Consider the following 18,643-nt stretch of genomic DNA (forward strand, 5'->3'; position numbering starts at 1 on the left):
TCTGCATGGAGCTTTGGTTCAGGATTGGAAAGGAAGCAACTTTTTTTTTGTTTCACACATTGCTGGTCATTTTTCCCACTTTGATTTTGATTTCCAGTCCTGCAATGTCTCCTTGTTTCCAAAAGTGTGTGAGTGTATGTATTTTAATGTATTGGACTGTACATAAAAACCAAGATGTTTTTATTCTATATACAAGACGTCAGTTGTTTCATTTACTATGTTTACATATAGATATAAAATAAACCTTCCTGATCTTTAGCACTGCTGTTTAAATCAGCTGCTGCACATTTTACAAAAATACAAAAAATACAATATTTTTTTAAATTTGATTCAGTTGCTTTATGGGAGAATACTGGAACTCAAAATGTATTTTTAAATTTTTATATTTGTCATAGATAAAAAAAACAACATTTGTCCTACAAAATCACTGTTGCTTCATCAATGATCTGTTCCTATGAACCATGAATGCAACTGTGATATTTTCTGGGGTCATGAACAAGAAGGTCAGTGTTCTACAGTGGCCTAATCAAAGCCTTCATTCACACAAAGAATCAATGACGAAACAAATCCACCCAGAACAAATGACAGAGATCAATGCTAAACAGCACAAAAGGTCTGGATATATGCAGCACAACAAACCTCTACTAAACATGAAGGGTTAGTTTGTATACATGATATGAAGCATATTTATGTTTTAAAAATAACTTTAACATAGAACTTAAGAATAGTGTTGGATGCTCTAGATGTAAAAATTATGTCTTTAAATGACTGGGCAGGTGTCAGAAATAAACAGAAAAGTTCACACTGATCTCCTCAGCAGATTGTCTATTTTTAGATATTTCAAATGTACACAGCTCTGTTGATGAGCAAGGAACAATACCTAAAGTTAAAGACTATAAATAATTTGAGTTTGTAGGAGTGTAAATGTATCAGTAAGTTGACAAAATTCCTGGAGGGCCGGAGCCCTGCAGTTTTGTTCCAACCCTACTCCAACACACATGAGCTGTGTCCCAAACTGAAATGCGTGGACTCTGAAGTGTGCATTTGAAGTGCTATTGCGTCATAGCGTCACGACGTAAGCTGTCCCAATTCAGGATGCACCCTCTGAAGACCGCATTCGAAGGCTGACGTCAAATGCACCCTCGTTTCCCAGGAAAATGTACATCTGTGTACATCTGATGGACACTTTGCACCCTACCATATCCCAGAATCACTTGCAGGCAGATGACGACCGTGTTTATATTCAAAGAACATGGGGGGTGAGAGTTCTGTGGGGGAATTCACATTGAGATGCAAGTATTGTGTTTTCATTTACTCAAATACCTAGCGAACAAGTGTTAAAAGCCAGGTTTTTTTTTACACAAAGCCCACAAACAATAAGACAACCACTATATAAAGCAATAGTCTTTCCCTTTGTTGTGTTTTTGTAGTGCTGTCATGCAAGATATGTCTACAAATGTTTTAACCAAAAGTGAGTGGAAGCTGGTGGAGCTACTCAGGGAGGACATAAAATTCCAGAGAGAGACAGAGGAGAGAAGAGCACCGGAGAGCAAGGAGAAAACAGAGAGACTGTTTTCTCTTCTTGAGAGAATGCTTAACAAATACATTATTTATTAGCCATTCTCTATTGGCCAAGAGAAAGCAGTGGAAAAAATGGGTAATGTTACATTACAATTTTTCAATATCTTTTTTTAAATGTCACATTGTCGTAGATTGTAAATTTTTTTAAAGGGGTCATATGATGTTGCTATAAAGAACATTATTTTGTATATTTGGTATAATGAAATGTGTTTATGCGGTTTAAGGTTAAAAAAATTAGCAGAGGCCGGGGGCTAGAGTGAGGGAGGGCTAGAGTGAGCAGAGGCGGCGGGCTTGAGAACGGCGCGGCCGGCGGATTCAACGAAGGAGGCTTGCGGCAACCACATGTGACGACCCCGGGCTGGACTCCGCTTCGTCCACGGTGAAAGCCCATCCGGCGATCCACAGCGCAAAGTTGTTGTATTTCCTCAGCAACCAGCACGGATCAGCTCCAGGCATGACGAAGTAGATATCGTCCTCTTTTGGACGGCCAAACAAAGTGGTTTTGCTTTCACAACGAAACACACAGCGCCTTCACGACATGGCGGCGGCATCAACAATACTACAGCGAGAATAAAAGTTACGCCTTCTTTCTTTGCGTGAACATTTGGGCGGCGTTATGCAAATCTTCCCAGATAGTGACGTAGGTATGTGGGGGCCTGTTGGAACGAGCCGTTTTAGGTAGGTGTGGCTGACTCTTAACTTTTATAAAGAATATCTCTTTGGATTTGAGACTTTAGTCTTTGTAACTTTACAGATCTTCTTTATGCACTAAGAGCTTGTAACACTCCAAAGAGAAAGGAAAAATTTAAATCGCATCATATGACCCCTTTAATGCAGCTTATAATTTTTTATAATTAAAAAAATGTATGTGTTCTGGAAAAACTGAAATAGCAACATATGACCCCTTTAATGCTCTTCTGTGTCTCTCCGCATCACCATAGAGCCATTTTGGAGAATATCCGCTGGACGCAAGCAGCGTACCCTCTTCTGTGTCAGCCGCCACACACGGATGCACTGTTTTTGTTCAAATCAAAGCGTAAATACATGTAGAAAACGTATCCTTGTGTCGCTGCTGACACAGAAGAGCGTACGCTGCTTGCGTTCAGTGGATATTCTTTAAAATGGCGCTACAGTGATGCAGAGAGAGACAGAGGAGACAAATTGTTGAATAAAGTCGTTATTTTTGTTTTCTTCGCGTACAAAAAGTATTCTCGTCGCTTTATAAAATTCAGAAAATGTACTCCCTTACAGTCCACCTCTGATTATTTTGAAAATGAAAGTAACAACATTTTGTCAGAATATTAACAAATTGTTGCTAACTATATCAAAGGATGCATCTGAAGGACTCGTGTGAGAGCACTGTTCAGCTGTGACAGCTGCCACTGAACACTGAGCTGTACAATGCTCTATTTTTTTTTATTCAGTTTTATTTTTATGCTTAACTGCCTAAAAAAATCCGGGTTGCAAACCTGTCTACATATGATCACCATGGTCAAGACAATAAACTATATAAAATCGCATCTTTGTAAGATATCAGTCAGCATTTGAACTGCTATGTGTGTGTGTATTTTGTAGTTTTTCATATGTATCATTACATTATTCAAGTAAACTCCAAGCCAATACCTGCATTTAAAGTTGTAATCCGACTAAGGACGCATCCAAACCAGTGTAATTTACCTGGCCTCGGTCTTGGCTAAGCCTGAGGTACATCACCTTCTCCTCCATTGTGATGTAAAACATAAAAACAAAAATGAGCAATTCTGGCTCCACCTATCCTGGCAGGATTGTCCTCTCGCCAGCTCTCCTCTCACACCGTTGCTATGCGACAAAACGGTAATCGGGAACACCTGGTGGCGGAATTAGGAAATCCTGCAAAGGCGGAGCATCTCACGCACTTTGGAGGGTCCTTCGTGCACTTCGGAGGCCTGGCAGTCGAAGTGTGCGCACTTAACTTTGGGACACAGCTGTAACGTTACCGTGTACTTTTCAAATAAGCCTGCGGGACTTGATTAGTTGGATCAGGTGTGTTTAATTAGGGTTGAATCTAAACTTTGCAGGGCTCCGGTGTAGTGCCGAAATTTGCACCCTGCCAAATTATGCACCCCCTAGTATTAGTAGGTTTAGGGAATTGAGTTTGACACTCGTGTTGAGTTAGTTGTTCAATAGAGACTGCAAGGGGCGCTGTAGTGTTTCGCAGCGACCGGAAATCTCTGCCATGACAACTGCACGCGCAGCTTTGAAATCAACGTCGGGGAGGACGCGCACTTTCTAAAACTATGTCGTGAAATATTCATCAAAACATTACAATTTAAACATTTTACACATTTATACAAGACGGCTTTTGTAAGACTGGGCTCTTAGTGGTTATTATGGATATGTGGAAAGCAGAAAAGCTGAACGCGCCGGCGGACTTCATGAAAGCTCCTGATGATGGAGGTAAACAAACACGGAATAAACCGAATACAGACTGACATAAACAAAATAGGCAAACACAAACGAGCTAGTGATCTTATATAAATATCAAACGATTAATATTCATTGTATTACTGTTTATTTATTGTATCAAAATATCCAGTATATTTGATTTGTGTATTACTGGGTAGTTGACATGTCAAACAGTGATAGCTCTGCAGTGTGATATAGTAGATTTCATCTAACACCATTTAAACAGCTTTTACGTTCTTGTATATTGTCTTAATGGCAGTTTATATGACTCGAACTCAGACTTCATGGACTATTTGTACTTCTAAAAGTGAACTGGAGGAAATCTAAAGGGTTATTAAAAATAATAACTTAATAGAAGCTAACGAGCAGTACTGTTACATTTTGTCGTATGTGAGGCATCTGTAATGTTGTGAATGTGAGTGTGAAGAAAAAAATCCAGATGCTCAGGGGACACACACTCAGAATAGAGATTTGAAGGTCCTGCCTTTATTTCGGCCTTTTTGTGTTCATTACATTAACGCCAGTCTGTCTGTTTGTCTTCCAGCATCTGTCTGTAACCCCACTCCTCCTCTGATGACACCTGCTCAGTTTACTGGGGGTCCTCTGGCCCGACCCACAGCTTCACAGACCACTCCCACCCAAACTCTGCCTTCCCTCTTCAGAGCTCCGCCCCCTTCTAAATTCACTGAGGAGGGGTTTGGCTGGACAGAGCCTGCTGCAGTGGAAGCGTGGCGGCCCGTCCATCACAAAAACCAAAGCGAGAAAATATTACATCATCACTCTGACCACAGGTATACAAGCACAACAGTACTGCCCCTGAAAAGACCAGTGATTTTAGTGGTCTGTCTATAAATTTATCCCTCTCTCTGTCAGGTTGCCAGAAGATGAGAGGAGCAGCTCAAAGCCGCTGCTGCAAGAGATGGAAAGGTTAAGAGAAGACAAGAAAATTATGAGAGGCGAGATGGAGCGTCTGGAAGGAAGGGTAGAGTGTTTGAGAGAGCAGATCAGAGATCAGCAAAACCAAATAAACAGGTACAAAAACACACTGACTGACTTGTTACTTTACTGTTTACTTACTGTGTATGTGAGCTGAAGTGTGTGTGTGTGTGTTTGCAGACAGTGTATAGAGAGTGATGAATTACACAGTGAGCTGAAGAGTTGCAAGGCTGAACTCGGTATGAGCCAAGACCAGGTAAATACACTTTCACTTTATTCCCTGATCACTCAGAACAGGTGTAGAATGTGTATTTTATGGCCAGAAATGCTAGTTTTTAAATGCAGCCTGAATTTGTGTGTCTAGCTTTCAACCCTAAAAAGAGAGTATGAATTACAACGTCAACATTTGGAGAAAGAGTTACAGGACTCAAAGCAGGAGATGAGGAGACTGCAACAAAAACTAGAGACACAGGTAAGGCATAATTAACAATAGAGTGGCAATATTTTGTTTCCAATACTCTGAACGAAGTTTCTTTGTTTCAACAATGGATGATACAGTACCTCAGATGGTTGCCTTTTCAAATGGTCTATTGTGATAATAAAAAGCTCATTACTAATGTGCAGACAAATGGCATAAACCTGGCATGTCCCATGAAATCCACCCCGACATCGTTATTATACGAATATTATATGATCTGGTAAGACAAGGAGACAGTTTTGAACACTGATTTTTTTTTATATGCTTGCTCGGTAATTGATTTTGTTGTTAATTTTTAACCAAAAAATCTTCCATAGTGCACTTTTTTCCTTTTTGATAATTTCTTTCACTTCACAATACAGTGTCCAAATACTATTGTACACAAGAGTTTTTGTTTGCCATGGTAGATACAGTATGACTTCATTCTCAAGCTAAGTATAATGGTCTATATCAGTGTTTCCCAACCGGGGTGCCGCGGCACTCATTCATTGATCTGCTAACCGCTATGTTATGCTCACGTGTTCTGATAATAATAGCTTTCTAGGACTAAACATTATTTGGATAATTGTTAAAAAAAAAACTAAATCTCTTAATAGCCCTACTTTTAGACCTGAAAAACTAAAAAGCAATTTATTTCATTTGTAGGCCTGTCGTTATTTTTTATTTGTGCTATCATTATTAATTTCTTTATTTGTTCTTATTTTATTACTGACTGCTTACTTGTCATTTTTTATTCAATTCAAAATTTGAAATCAAGCTATCTCGTGCTACTGCAACAAAATTACCCAACTGTAAAATCAAAAATACACTGAGTGAGCAAAAATTTGTGAGATAGTTTAAGTTATAATGGTAATTAAATAATGTTTACATATGTATAAAAGCCTACATTAAAATCTGTCATATAAATTGGTCTCCTCATTAGAAATTAGCCTACTGATTGCCTCCATGGACAAAAATTAATAATATAAAAAATCTGACATATATATATATGACACATTTTGTAGGGTGCCACAAATTTGTTAAAATTTCCAAAGGGTGCCGCGACTAAAAAAAGGTTGGGAAACACTGGTCTATATGATATATTTTACTATGCTTTTGAATATCAGAATGTGATGACCGGTGCTGCACAGGAAGTAACCTTACTGAGGACCCAAATACAAGAAGTGATATCGGAGAGAGATGAGCTGAAAAATCAGCTGAGGCGAGTATTAAAAAAACAAAACAACAAATGTTGCTTATGCTGATCTCTAAATGACATCATTTACAGGTCTGTTTATGTGATGTCACATGATTTGTACTTGGTGCAGTGTCCTGAACAGCTCATTGCTGGAACAGTCTGAGTGTGTGCAGAAACTGCGCACATACATTGGCAGCAACATCACAGAGAAAAAAGAGGAAGAGCTTAGACGACAGATACAGGTGTGTAAACACACAGTCCACTGAATTGCCATCAGTGCATCAGTTATGGTCCTTTGAATGAATTTTTTTCCCCGTGACTGCATGTAATTATTTTACAAATATGTCTGTATAGCATTTAGAGAAAGAAAAGGAAGCCCTGTCACTATCAGTCCAGCTGCTGAATGTTCGAGTGAATGCAGCCAATGACATTTTGGCCATTCAAGAGAAAGAACTAGGTGAACAGGTAAGATTACACACACATGTAGACATACATATGTAGCGTTTGAAATGAATGACCAATGCAGTTTGACTGATACGAATTCATTAGTAGATTTAGTGGTACTTTATTATGTGTTTAGGTGCAGACTGACCCGTTGTATTCTGGCAGTAAAGCTGGGCAGATGTTGAGTGTTTGGAGACAAAAGGTCTTCATGCTGCTTGTTAAACTGCAGACTAGAGATTTAGAACTTCACATGGAGAAAACACAACTACACAACATGGTAATGTAAACGTATTCTCACACACCTGCATAGTGTACTATCATAGATAAACATTCCTAACCACTGGTGTCAGTAATTTGTATTTTTATTTGACCCCTGAAATGTATTTTCAAAAGTCATTTTTACCTATATAAGAGCATTTTTTGCTAACTATATTATCCATATACACTACTGCGCAAACACTACTGTTCATAGTAGTTCAAAATCAAAAATGCATTAATTTGATCTAAAGGGATTCATTATTCATTATTACAAATATATATATATAAAAAGATGTTCTTTTGAAATCCTGTAAAAAAAAAGTATCACAGTTTTCACAAAAATATTAAGCAGCACGATTGTTTTTTAACATTGGAAATAAATTTTTCTTGAGCACAAAATCAACATTAGAATGATTTCTGAAGGATCATGTGATACTGAGAACTAGACTAATGGCTGATGAAAATTCAGCTTTGCCATCATAGGAATAAATTTGATTTTAAAATATATTAAAATAGAAAACAATCATTTTTAAATTATATTTCATAATATAATGTTTTTGTTGTATTTTTAATAAAACAAATGTAGCCTTGGTGAGGATAGCAGAAGTCTTTCAAAAGCATAAAAAAATCCCTAAACCTGTGAATGGTAGTGTATGTCAGTTACTTGAATCACTTAATTAAAATACATTTTCAGTCTGTACAATTTTGACTGTTATGAAAATCAAATCAACAAAAAATGGTCTGTTTTCCATGTTAGACTATTCATCTATTTATGTTCTACCATCACGATAGTAAAAGTAGACGTTTTTGAGTTGTGAGTTTTTACTTAATTTTTAGTGTTTTTAAATCTGATTTTAATACTTTTTTGTATGAATACATCTGTATCTGTGTGTAGGTTTCCTCTCAACAGCAGCAAGTAGAGTGTTTGCAGTCGCAGAACAGTGTCTTTCAGCACCAACTAGAGGATAAAACAGCTCAATTGGAGTTACAGCATGTACACGCACAGGTACGCAGACATGCACACAGGTTAAGGTCAAGTCTGGTTATGGGGTCAGTTAGGTGTAGGTCTTGTGGTCCTTCCATTATAATGAAATTCCTCTCATTGGTAATGGATAAAGTCTGCACAGATGCCAGATGTTCTTCTGTCATTCATATTGAGCTTCTTGACTCGATACACAATTTCACAGCGCTTTACATGTCCGAACCAGGCATGCTGTGATGAAGGGTTTATTACATAACAGGTCTTCCAGGTGATATGACAGATGTGCATGAAAAGCTGTCTGAAATTTAAGTGGTTACTAACTAAAAGTGTAGCTCATTTATATTCGCATTATCAACTTTTGCACTTACTCTACAAGCCTTATGAGCCCGTCCTGTTCGCACTCGTTCTTTTCTTGTTATCTTTGCTTTTTAACAGTCTGAACAGGTTGGATTGAGCTTAGCGAGGTTTAAGCTTGTACAGTGATGACTCATAGAAGATCTGCTGTTTTAACATCACATTGTTCATCCGTGATTACTCGCCACATTCAGAGCAGCTGTCCAGCTGATCAGCTGTGCTACATGGTGACGGCACTGAAACTCTTCTTCTGTAGCGCCTGCAGGCAAGTGTGTTTTTCTGACAGACCATGTGCTTGCTTTGTGTGTGTGTGTGTGTGTGTGTGTGTGTGTGTTCAGGGAGTACAGCAGCAGTTGGACAGTGCTCTACAGGAGAATGCTCAGCTGAAAGAGTGCAATAAGAGCACCGAGGGATCACTGAATGATATCAGTGAAACGGCGCACAGGTAGCACCCACAATCACCAGGCCTTGAATCTGTTAGTGTTCTGTAAGTCTCTTTGGATTAAACAGGTTTAGTAAACACCAACATGACTGTCATGATTAGATTAAAGCTGACTGTTCCTCTGACCAAAGCCCTGAAGCCAGCTCATCCATAAACATCTGTCTCTCTCTGTGTGTTATCTTTCTCCTCTGTGTCTCTATCATCAGGGTGATGTCAGCCGTAGAAATGAAGGCAGGTCAGATGGAAGCAGCTCAGTCCAGTGTAAGTCAGCTGAACCAGAGACTCGCCTTTGCTGCCAAACGTCTGGACACAGTACATGGTGAGAGTGTCATCTGTGCGCAAGTGTATGCAAGTGGGTTTTTACTTTTAATATACATGGGATGTTTGTCTGCAGGGCTGCTGTTGAGGAAAGAAGCTCTTTGGAGAACCAAGAAAGCTACAAGATCTCCAGAGCCAGCATTGTCAGAGAGGTACAGAATCACGGGAATAAATGAAAGACATTGATATTAAATGTAAATTTTCTTGAAGGTGCTTTTTTCACCGCTAATTATTAGAAGCTTCAGAAACAAAAGATAGTTGAGGTTCAGCTTAATAGTTTATATTTAAAATGACCTAAAACATGTTTTGTAATGTTTTAGATGTTTTATCCCACAATGCATTATGCAGTATTATTCTTTTAAATATTGTTATTAATATAATAATAATAATTATTATTATTATTACCATCACTTTCTATTTTCTAGTGTCACAAATAAACCAGAAATATGTCCCTTCTAGGGCTGTCGCAATAACCGCAATATTGTACTATTGCCATACTGACAAGCCAACCACAGAGTATGACAAGCAACCGTGACAAACGCGATGTTCACATTTTGTTTTTGTTTTTTTTCACGAGGCTATGCCCTTCTTGTTTTACACTTAATGCATGCATATTGAATGTTCAATAAGTTAATAATCATAACAAGAGTGAAGAGAGTAGTATCAAACTGTGATTTGTACATGGGTTCCGTAGATGTGCACTAAACAGAGAGAGAGAGATCGTCTGAGCATGCGCAATTACCTGCGTCTGTCCTTCAAGTTAAGTCTATATATATTCGTGGAAGTATGTATTCATGGAAAAAAAATAAGTTTGCCATCAGTTGTCAGAAGATGAAATCTTCCTTTCAGCGTTTAAGTGGATTTTCCACGACTGGTGTCAGCATTGTTCAAAGCATTGAATTAATGCCATTGTTCTCTATGAAACATTAGCTTCATCATTACCCAGGTAATGCGTTTCTTCACCGTGACAGTCCTATTTTCTTTATAATAAAAGTAATATTTATTATTATTATTATTATGAATATTACCTTCCATTTCCAGTGTGACATATTAGCCACACATAATATCAGCCTTCCTTTTTTTTCTAAACATTAATTGATCCCTCTTTTAAGAGAAGACACAACGTTGGATTAAAAATAGCTGTTTGTAAAATAGATGGATGTAAAAAAAAAAAAAAACTGTTTTTTTTTTTTTTTTTTTTTTTACGAGATTGAACATACAGGAAAAGAGTTAATGTGACAAATTTGTAGTATACAACTTTTTGGAATGTTAATAATGTGTACAGCTTAACATACACCTTTTTTAGTAGTTCAGGTTATTTGTGTATAATAAGCAGTATGCTAGTATTCCGTTCCATTATCTCCTCTCTGTGTTGTAGCTTTATTAAGAGTCTTCAGGCTGAGGTGGTGTTGTTGAGTGCAGAGAGGGACAAACTCACACAGGAGCTCAAACGCACACCAGAGCTTATCCAGGCCTCTTTGTCTGAACTACAGCAGCAGCGTATGTACACAAGCCCCAGTCTCAATGTCTACTGGAGATTGTAAAGAGAGGACTGTAATTGTGTTGAATGCACACTGCAGGAGCGAGAGAGCTGGGACACTTGAGGAAAGCTCTGTCACAAAGCAGGGCGGAGTTGGAGGCATCAGAATCGAGCCGAATGGAGATGCAGAGACAATGTGAAGAGCATGAGGGGACCATTGTGGAGCTCCGTGCTGAGAACCAGAGACTACAGCAGCAGTGTGACTCAGGTGCATGAAGAACAATGTGAAGTAACGGCAATTTCCCGTCCCCACCACACAAAGCATTGTGTATTCACTTCACAAATTCCATCTTATTCTTTCATTCTCATTGCTAATAGTCTATTAACACTGTTAAACACATGGTGAATTCTGCTTACATCAATTTCTCCAGGCAAAATCATGCAAATCTGCTTCCACTCTGCTAACATACACTGGTGAAGAATCATTTGTGCTTTTGTGTATCCATCTAATATTTGCTCAGGTTTGGTTGTGAAGTACAGTTGCTTATTTTTGAAGATGTAAAAGCTGATTGTGGATGTTTTGTAGTTTTACAAAAGGTATCAGTAGCTGAGACTGTGTGTGAAGAGAAGCTCAGGGACATGGAGGCTCAACTCAACACAGCAAGGAGAGAGCACACAAAAGCAGGTATTCATACTTGACATACAAATACAAATGTAATGGTATGGATTTTTAAAAATTATGTTATGAGTGTCTGCGCTTTACTAAACCCACATTCTCTTTTCTATGTGTCTGTGCAGTGGTAGTTTTGCGACAGGTTCAGAGGCAGGTGGAGAGAGAGAAAGACCAGATGAAAGCCGTAGAGAAAGAGCGAACAGAACACACACACAAACGGACCACACATCTGCAGAAACAGCTGAAAGACAAGGACAAAGACCGCAACCTTCTCCTGGTGAGTCATGTGCACACACGTACACGCTCAGCTATTCTTACTGAGGGGCATCAGCGGCAGTCCTGGCTCATTTGGTGGCCTTAGTGACATAGGACACAACCTATCTCACCAAGAAATAATACAAAATAAAAAAAAACTTTAATAACTTGTAGTATGAAACATTTTTACAAATTTAGAATTTTAATTTTAGACATGCAGCATTTAACATAACTGAATTTTGAATCAAGTGGCATATTTTATTGATTTGTATTTTTAATAATTTTTATGTGAATCAAGCTATAAACAGTTGTATTGTCAAATATAATAATTTAAATTTTTCTATTTTTCATTTTAAGTTTTCTATTTGAATGTATTTTAAGATGTAATTTATTCCTGATGCCAAAGCTGAATTTTCAGCAGCCATTACTTCAGTTTTTACTCTTGTGATCCTTCAGAAATTATAATATGATGATTTGGTGCTCAAGAAACATCTTATTACTATCAATGTTGAAAAATGTTGTGCTGTTTAATATTTTTGTCAAAACTGTTACATTTTTCCAGGATTCTTTTATGAATAGAAAGTTTAAAATAGCATCTTTTGTAAAAAAAAAAAATAATAAAATAAAAAAATCTTTTGTTACTGGCACTTTTTTGATTAACTATACTGTAAATTAGGCTGGATTTAGGTTGTTATAAAATTACAACTTAAAGTTTTGTAATTTTGCAAGTTTTATAATCAAACTTGAAGCTGTAATTTTATAATCTGAATATTTCCAGCTAATTTCAGAACTAATTTTGCTGGAGGAAAAAAATCAGATCTGAGTGAGATGAGGTGTGAGTATTTGAATTTCAGTTTAAAGCCGTTTAAAATATGTGAATGGATGGTTTCTGCTACTTTACGTAGATAACAGAACAGATAACAAAAGATGCAAATTATTATTTAGCAAGTTCTATTTAAAATGTGCTTGGCTCAGAGATCTGAGAGTTTTCTTAGATCTGTTTCTGTCCTTTACTTTCTATTGTTGTGTGTGTGTGCAGGCAGTGGTTCAGGAACAGGGTTTGATGAATGAATATAAAATACTGAGAAGATCAGCAATTCAGACAACTGAGGCCCTTAAACAAAAGCATCCTCCTCAGTCTGAGAGCAGCAATCCTTCAACACCTGAAAGTAAGCATACACTGACACTCACTTATGAAATCAACAGTTAGTTTGATGCTTTTTTTGCCCATGATATGCATTCATATTTATAATTTTGTAATATCTTTGATAATATAATTTGTTCATTCATACATTGATTAGTTTTTTTTATGTCTACTTAATGTTCTTTCGCACTTGACTTTCCTCAATCCTGCTTCTCTCTCAGGTCTGCTGGGGGCACTGCAGGCTCTTAGTGCTGCAGTAATGGGCAGCTCAGAGGAAGAGGATGATGATGAGGAGGGTCAGGCCTTCACTGTGACACAAACACCCTCTTGTGCTGACACACATAAAGAATAGTGCTGAACACACCAATCAATTCTCTCTCACACACACTCGCTGTCTGTCCAACCCCTCTCATGGGGTTTGATGTCTGTTTTATAATTTAATAAAAGAGTTTTTTGTAAAATTAGACCTGTAGATCTTTCAGTTAATCTCACATGGTTTGCAAAATTACACCATTCTACATCAGTTAGTATTAATTATTGGTTTGTATTTCAGATTTATTGGAAATGATCCCATATCCTTGAGAGCAATGAATATGAGGAAAATGAGAAGCTGCCATTGGTCAATAATAATAATCTAGTGTGAGTGATATCACTGAAACCTCCTGTCATTTTAGAGAATAAGTTATTCTTTATTTAGCAGGATTTTTTTCAGAGTAACTCATAGTTCATTTACTACAAGGACCATAGGGAAACTCAGCAATTCCAGTACAGACCGCTTGCAGTGTATGATCCTGTGCTAGCAGCACACAGCACATTCACTACAGTTCAAATGTTTGGGGTCGGTAAGATTTTTTTTTTTAAATGTTTTTGAAACCATTTTCATTTGAATACATTTTAAAATGTAATTCCTGATAATGGCAAAGCTGAATTTTCAGCAGCCATTATGCCAGTCTTCAGTGTCACATAATCCTTCAGAAATCATTTTAATATGCTTATTATTTGGTGCTCAAGAAACATTTATTTTTCTTCTTATTATTATTCATGTTGAAAACAGCTGTGCTGCATTAATATTGCGTTACTGTGACTTTTTACCAATTTAGTGCATCCTTGATTCATAAAAATATTAATTTCTTTAAAAAAATAAATCATACTGGCTCCAAAATTTTGACTGTTAGTGTAAATGTGAAAAAATGTAAGGTAGAACACAGCATAACATTTTTCCAAGTTAATGGGGCTGTCCAGATCTTACAATTTGAGGGGGAAAAAATGTCTTTGGACTCTCTCATCAAAACAAAACCTTCGACTGTCCTTTTCGGCCCGAAATCACCTTGTCTTACAACCCTTCTCTTTCATATGGAATGCCCATTTTTCATCATCCAGTATATACCAAAGGATAAAATCCTCACTCCCACACTTTTTTTCTCTCGTTGCGTTTTCCGTTTCACTCTAAAATATGTCAGATTATGACAGTAAATGGGTTGTGAACATTGTTTCATGTTGACTTTAATAGCTTTTTCTGCACAACCTGTAAATAATAGGTGTGTGTGTGTGTTTAACCACTTTGTCCTTCCTGTCATATATTTCCTTGATATGTTCTTAAATGGATACACTCCACTTCTAGAGTGTAGAGTGTACCTATTAAAATTTAAACTTGCCTTCAGAGAACTTTTGGAGTACTGCTTGTATTTCAGCCTGAGAGACTGTGTGTTAGGGAGAGAAATGCATCACTCACTGACTGCTTGATACAGCTCTTTCTAGTTGGGCAGGTATGTCTGTTTTTTTTTTGTTTTGGAACACACTTTTCTCTCATTCACCTTCTAATGGTGCTGTTTGGGATGTATTATCCACTGAAGGGATAAATTACAGGTTACTTGAGAGGCCATAAAAATCCCTGTTTGTGTCTCCATTTAAGTAGAAAGAAAGGGTTGGAGTAGAAAGTGACAAGTAAGTTATAGATATTGTGAGTGTTGTCAGAAAGCATATTTTAGGAACTAAAGTTAATTTCATGTTTCCTAGAGGGACGATTATTATTGTTACCTGCCGGTGAAGTTACCTGCTGTCTGTCTTTGTTTATGCTGCTATGTTTTTTGTAATGTGTTCATATAATACGACACATCTCATTTCATACCAGAGGCATATGCAGATAAAATAAATGTCTCAATGCTCTCCTGATTCTCTGACCGGAGTCTGGTCCATATTTGGCCGCCTCAACCAGTTGTAATTTAAATGTAGTAAGGTTTACTACAAGTGTGATGTAGTATTGAAGAAATGACTTTGAAAGGGTGATTTGTATGCTTTGTTCGTTGTTGTTTTTTTTCTTCTTTTGCTCCAGTGCTTTCCAATAGAGTGTCATTTTTATGTAGACTTCTGTGTTTCAGTCAGTCAGACACTGCTAATGTTTTATTTAATGGCTGACTGCAGAAATTACATAATTTTGCAGGCCAACCCAGAAGTTGGCATCACAGAAAAAGCTAATAGGATTTTTACATTATCTTTTAGATTATTGCAGAAAAAAAGCTCTGTGACTAACAAACGATTGATTCTTTTGTGTTTTGAACACAATTTTTATGAAATTTGAAGTACTAAATACAGATGAACTACATCACAGCTCATGACATCAACATCACCACCACTAAGCCCCTGACAACTCTTTCAATCTTTATAATTAGCAAGTTGCAAATTTTTTGTTATAATAGTTTGCAAGAGCAAGAATATAAAAACAAATGAGGCTGTAAAAGCAGGACTAGTGAATTTAATGTCTAAGCTCTATAGTCTCATTTAGCAACTTGTTAACAGCGGCCTTTTTAAAAAGGTGCGAGTGGAAGAATACTAATGTATTTGATGTCGTAGAATAAAAGATGGAAAAATATTGACCTTTTACTAACCACAGACCTTATTTCAGGTATTTAACCAAAAACTCATTTACCATTATGCATTTAGCAGGCACTGTTATTCAAAGTGACTTAAAAAAGCAATTCATCGAGGAGCCAGCAATATTTGTCATTTAAAATTCAAAATTCATTAAAGTTCAAAAATGCTGACGTGTTTCCAGGTTTTAGGACTCATTCCTGCAGCAATCTGTGGAGATATACTTTTTGTGTCCAGATGGTGTAGTTACGCCATCTACCAGGAGGAACTAACAGGGTCGTTCTAACCAGCCAAACTTTGACCTCTTGGTTGCATCACTTCTCTTCCTATTAGTGATGTTACCAACTTTGTCTTATGCTCAAACGTTTCATTTTCCCTAAAGACACGCACTCTGCATTTCCCTCAATGAAAAGTGACGTTGCTCATGTAACCGTTTTGCCGAACTGGAGCTGGCCTTTGTGCTTTTCCTAAAGCACAAGCAGCTGCCATACAAGATTTGAATGGATATGTACTGAATGCTTGGAAGTGTGTGCATCAGTAATAGATGGTATGACCCGCCGAAGCTCTATCAGAACCTCAATGAAGGGAGATTTGTGACCCCCACTAAACAGTTCATGGATGTCATGCATGACTGTAAATAACTGATCGGTAATGTCACAAGTTCTTGGTGTGATCGCTATAGATATGGTTCTAGCCATGAAAATTGTCTGTAACATTATATCTGAGTCTGACCTCAGTTGTACAGAAACCGTGGGGCATAATTCAGCTTGACAAACACACACACACACTTTCCAGCAGTCTCTTTCTTCCATACATACTTTTTGCTCTTACGTTGGGAATGTGTTGGGGTTCAGGCCTCTAGCAGATGGACAGTGAGAGCTGCTGACATAGCATATTTGCGTGAGCCATGCAAGGACGGGAAGAGCGGTTTCCTGGGGGAACTTTTAGAGGACGGACACACAGATGAATGTGCAGGAATGATAGAGCCCCCCAAGTAGGTTAAGAGGGGAACTTAATGATGGATGAGGCTTTTATTTCCTCTGATACCTTAGAACCCTTAATACGTCCTGCGTGTGATAGAGGAAGGCTTTGTGTTGTTGCACTTTTACGGAAAGGGAGAGTTTGATCTCCTGCTCTCTTATGATGTCATCAGTGCAGTCGACACAGTAGCTGCTCTTTCGCAGCGTCATTAATGTTCTTTAAGCCACGCCCACAGCAGCTTTACTCATCAGTTGTATTTAAGTTCATCAGTCTGCCGGTTCGTATGAAGCTTTAGAGAACCCGTAGGAGGTAGATGTATGACTTCAGGGTTAGGAATGACCCACGTGGATGCAAACTCTTGAGAAAACTGATGAAGGCAGGGGTTGTGCCTGAGGAAGCAGCTTATTATAAACCTCCAGAATTTGATCAGTGGTATTAACTTGTAGGAAGCAGCTGCTGGCTAAATGTTTTCATGAACTGAATCGTGTAAAATCTTGATTTGAACATCAATGGCTTCAGGCTGTTCATATATTAACATGGAATTTACTGCCTGTTTGCATCGGCAATACAATTTGAACCTCATAAATAAACCTCCCCTGTGATAACTCTTTCTCTGCTGCAGTGAGCGCTCTGGTTCTTAAGCGATCCTCTAGCTGTGTGTGTGATTTCAGGGTGTGCTTTATATCATAGACTACAAGCAGTGTAAAAGCGCTTAATGCTGAATCTGAATCAATGCTGAATTAATGGGATTTCAAGCCTACCCTTGTGAAAAAGCAATGTTGTAGTGTACTTAAAATCTTAAAGTATATTTTTTTAAAAGCTGCAATTGTATGTATTATATTAATTAAATAAAAGGCCATTTAAGTGTTTTTAAAAGATTACAATAATATAATAATGTCAAGTTAAACGTTTTACTGTAAAGTACATTTTAAATTGTTGTTTTAATGCTTTAAAGTACATTTATTTTGATGTGTTGACTAACTTACTAAAGCACATGTGAAGTACTTGATTATAATTTTAACTGTAGAATTATTCAATATTACATTTAAATGTAATATATTGTTACACTTTATTTTAAGGTGTCCTTGTGTAATTATACATTTAAGTGCTGAGTAATATTAATTAACTACATGTACTTACTATATGGTTAGGGTTAGGATTAGGGTTACTTGCATGTAATTATGCATAATTAATTGTTATTATAATAGTAAACATGTAACGTGTAACAAGGACACCTTAAAATAAAGTGTTACCAATATATTTTAAATGCACCCAATTGGAATTCTGCAATACACTTTAACCACATTTCAAAGACATAGGAAGTAATTATGAAATTACGTAAAACAATCTTAAGTTTAGCTAATTGTATTTAATATAAATGTTAACTAAAATACATTATTTAATTGCAGTTAACATGCACTATGTTCGCACTTAAGTAGATTCTTTACAAGTATGTATCCATTTTTTTATAGCATGCTAAAGTTCTTTTTCACAAGGGCAGTTTAGCAATGCTTTTTTGCAATAACTCTGGAATATTTCATTATACCATATTATATACCATATTTCATATACAATACTGGGCAATATTTGTGTTTAAACAGCGATCATTTGATAATAAAATGCAATAAATAAAAATAAATCTTATTTTTTCTCTGATGCTGTCCTGTTTTAGAATTCAGAGATTCATCTGCAGTGAATCTTGATTTGTTCTCTTAGATGGTGTGTGAAAGAGACTGCAGAGACAAGTTTGGAATGTGTTAGTACTCGTGTGTGTGTGTGTGTGTGTGTGTGTGTGTGTGTGTGTGTGTGTGTGTGTGTGTGTGTGTG

At 37.2% G+C, this 18,643-nt stretch overlaps 1 protein-coding gene across 3 annotated transcripts; it reads left to right on the forward strand.

Moving 5' to 3' along the window:
* Nucleotides 1-3,480: 3,480 nt before the first annotated feature.
* Nucleotides 3,481-13,389, forward strand: cchcr1 (coiled-coil alpha-helical rod protein 1). 3 transcript variants are annotated; one of them, XM_016476286.1, is made up of 19 exons: nt 3,481-3,603; nt 4,571-4,817; nt 4,900-5,058; nt 5,143-5,218; nt 5,327-5,434; nt 6,547-6,641; nt 6,748-6,859; nt 6,972-7,082; nt 7,198-7,338; nt 8,215-8,325; nt 8,994-9,100; nt 9,304-9,416; nt 9,492-9,567; nt 10,794-10,915; nt 10,996-11,163; nt 11,482-11,580; nt 11,694-11,845; nt 12,863-12,992; nt 13,189-13,389. In XM_016476286.1, exons 2-19 carry the CDS (start codon nt 4,600-4,602, stop codon nt 13,317-13,319), a joined length of 2,229 nt encoding a protein of 742 aa, XP_016331772.1. In that variant the 5' UTR covers nt 3,481-3,603; nt 4,571-4,599; the 3' UTR covers nt 13,320-13,389. The 3 variants fall into 3 exon arrangements, with proteins under 3 accessions (XP_016331772.1, XP_016331771.1, XP_016331773.1); XM_016476285.1 differs by lacking the exon at nt 3,481-3,603 and adding an exon at nt 3,670-4,017; XM_016476287.1 differs by lacking the exons at nt 3,481-3,603; nt 7,198-7,338 and adding an exon at nt 3,670-4,017.
* Nucleotides 13,390-18,643: the final 5,254 nt, after the last annotated feature.

The sequence above is a fragment of the Sinocyclocheilus anshuiensis genome, unplaced genomic scaffold (genome assembly GCF_001515605.1).
Source record: "Sinocyclocheilus anshuiensis isolate Anshui unplaced genomic scaffold, SAMN03320099.WGS_v1.1 scaffold1262, whole genome shotgun sequence".
Taxonomy (NCBI): domain Eukaryota; kingdom Metazoa; phylum Chordata; class Actinopteri; order Cypriniformes; family Cyprinidae; genus Sinocyclocheilus; species Sinocyclocheilus anshuiensis.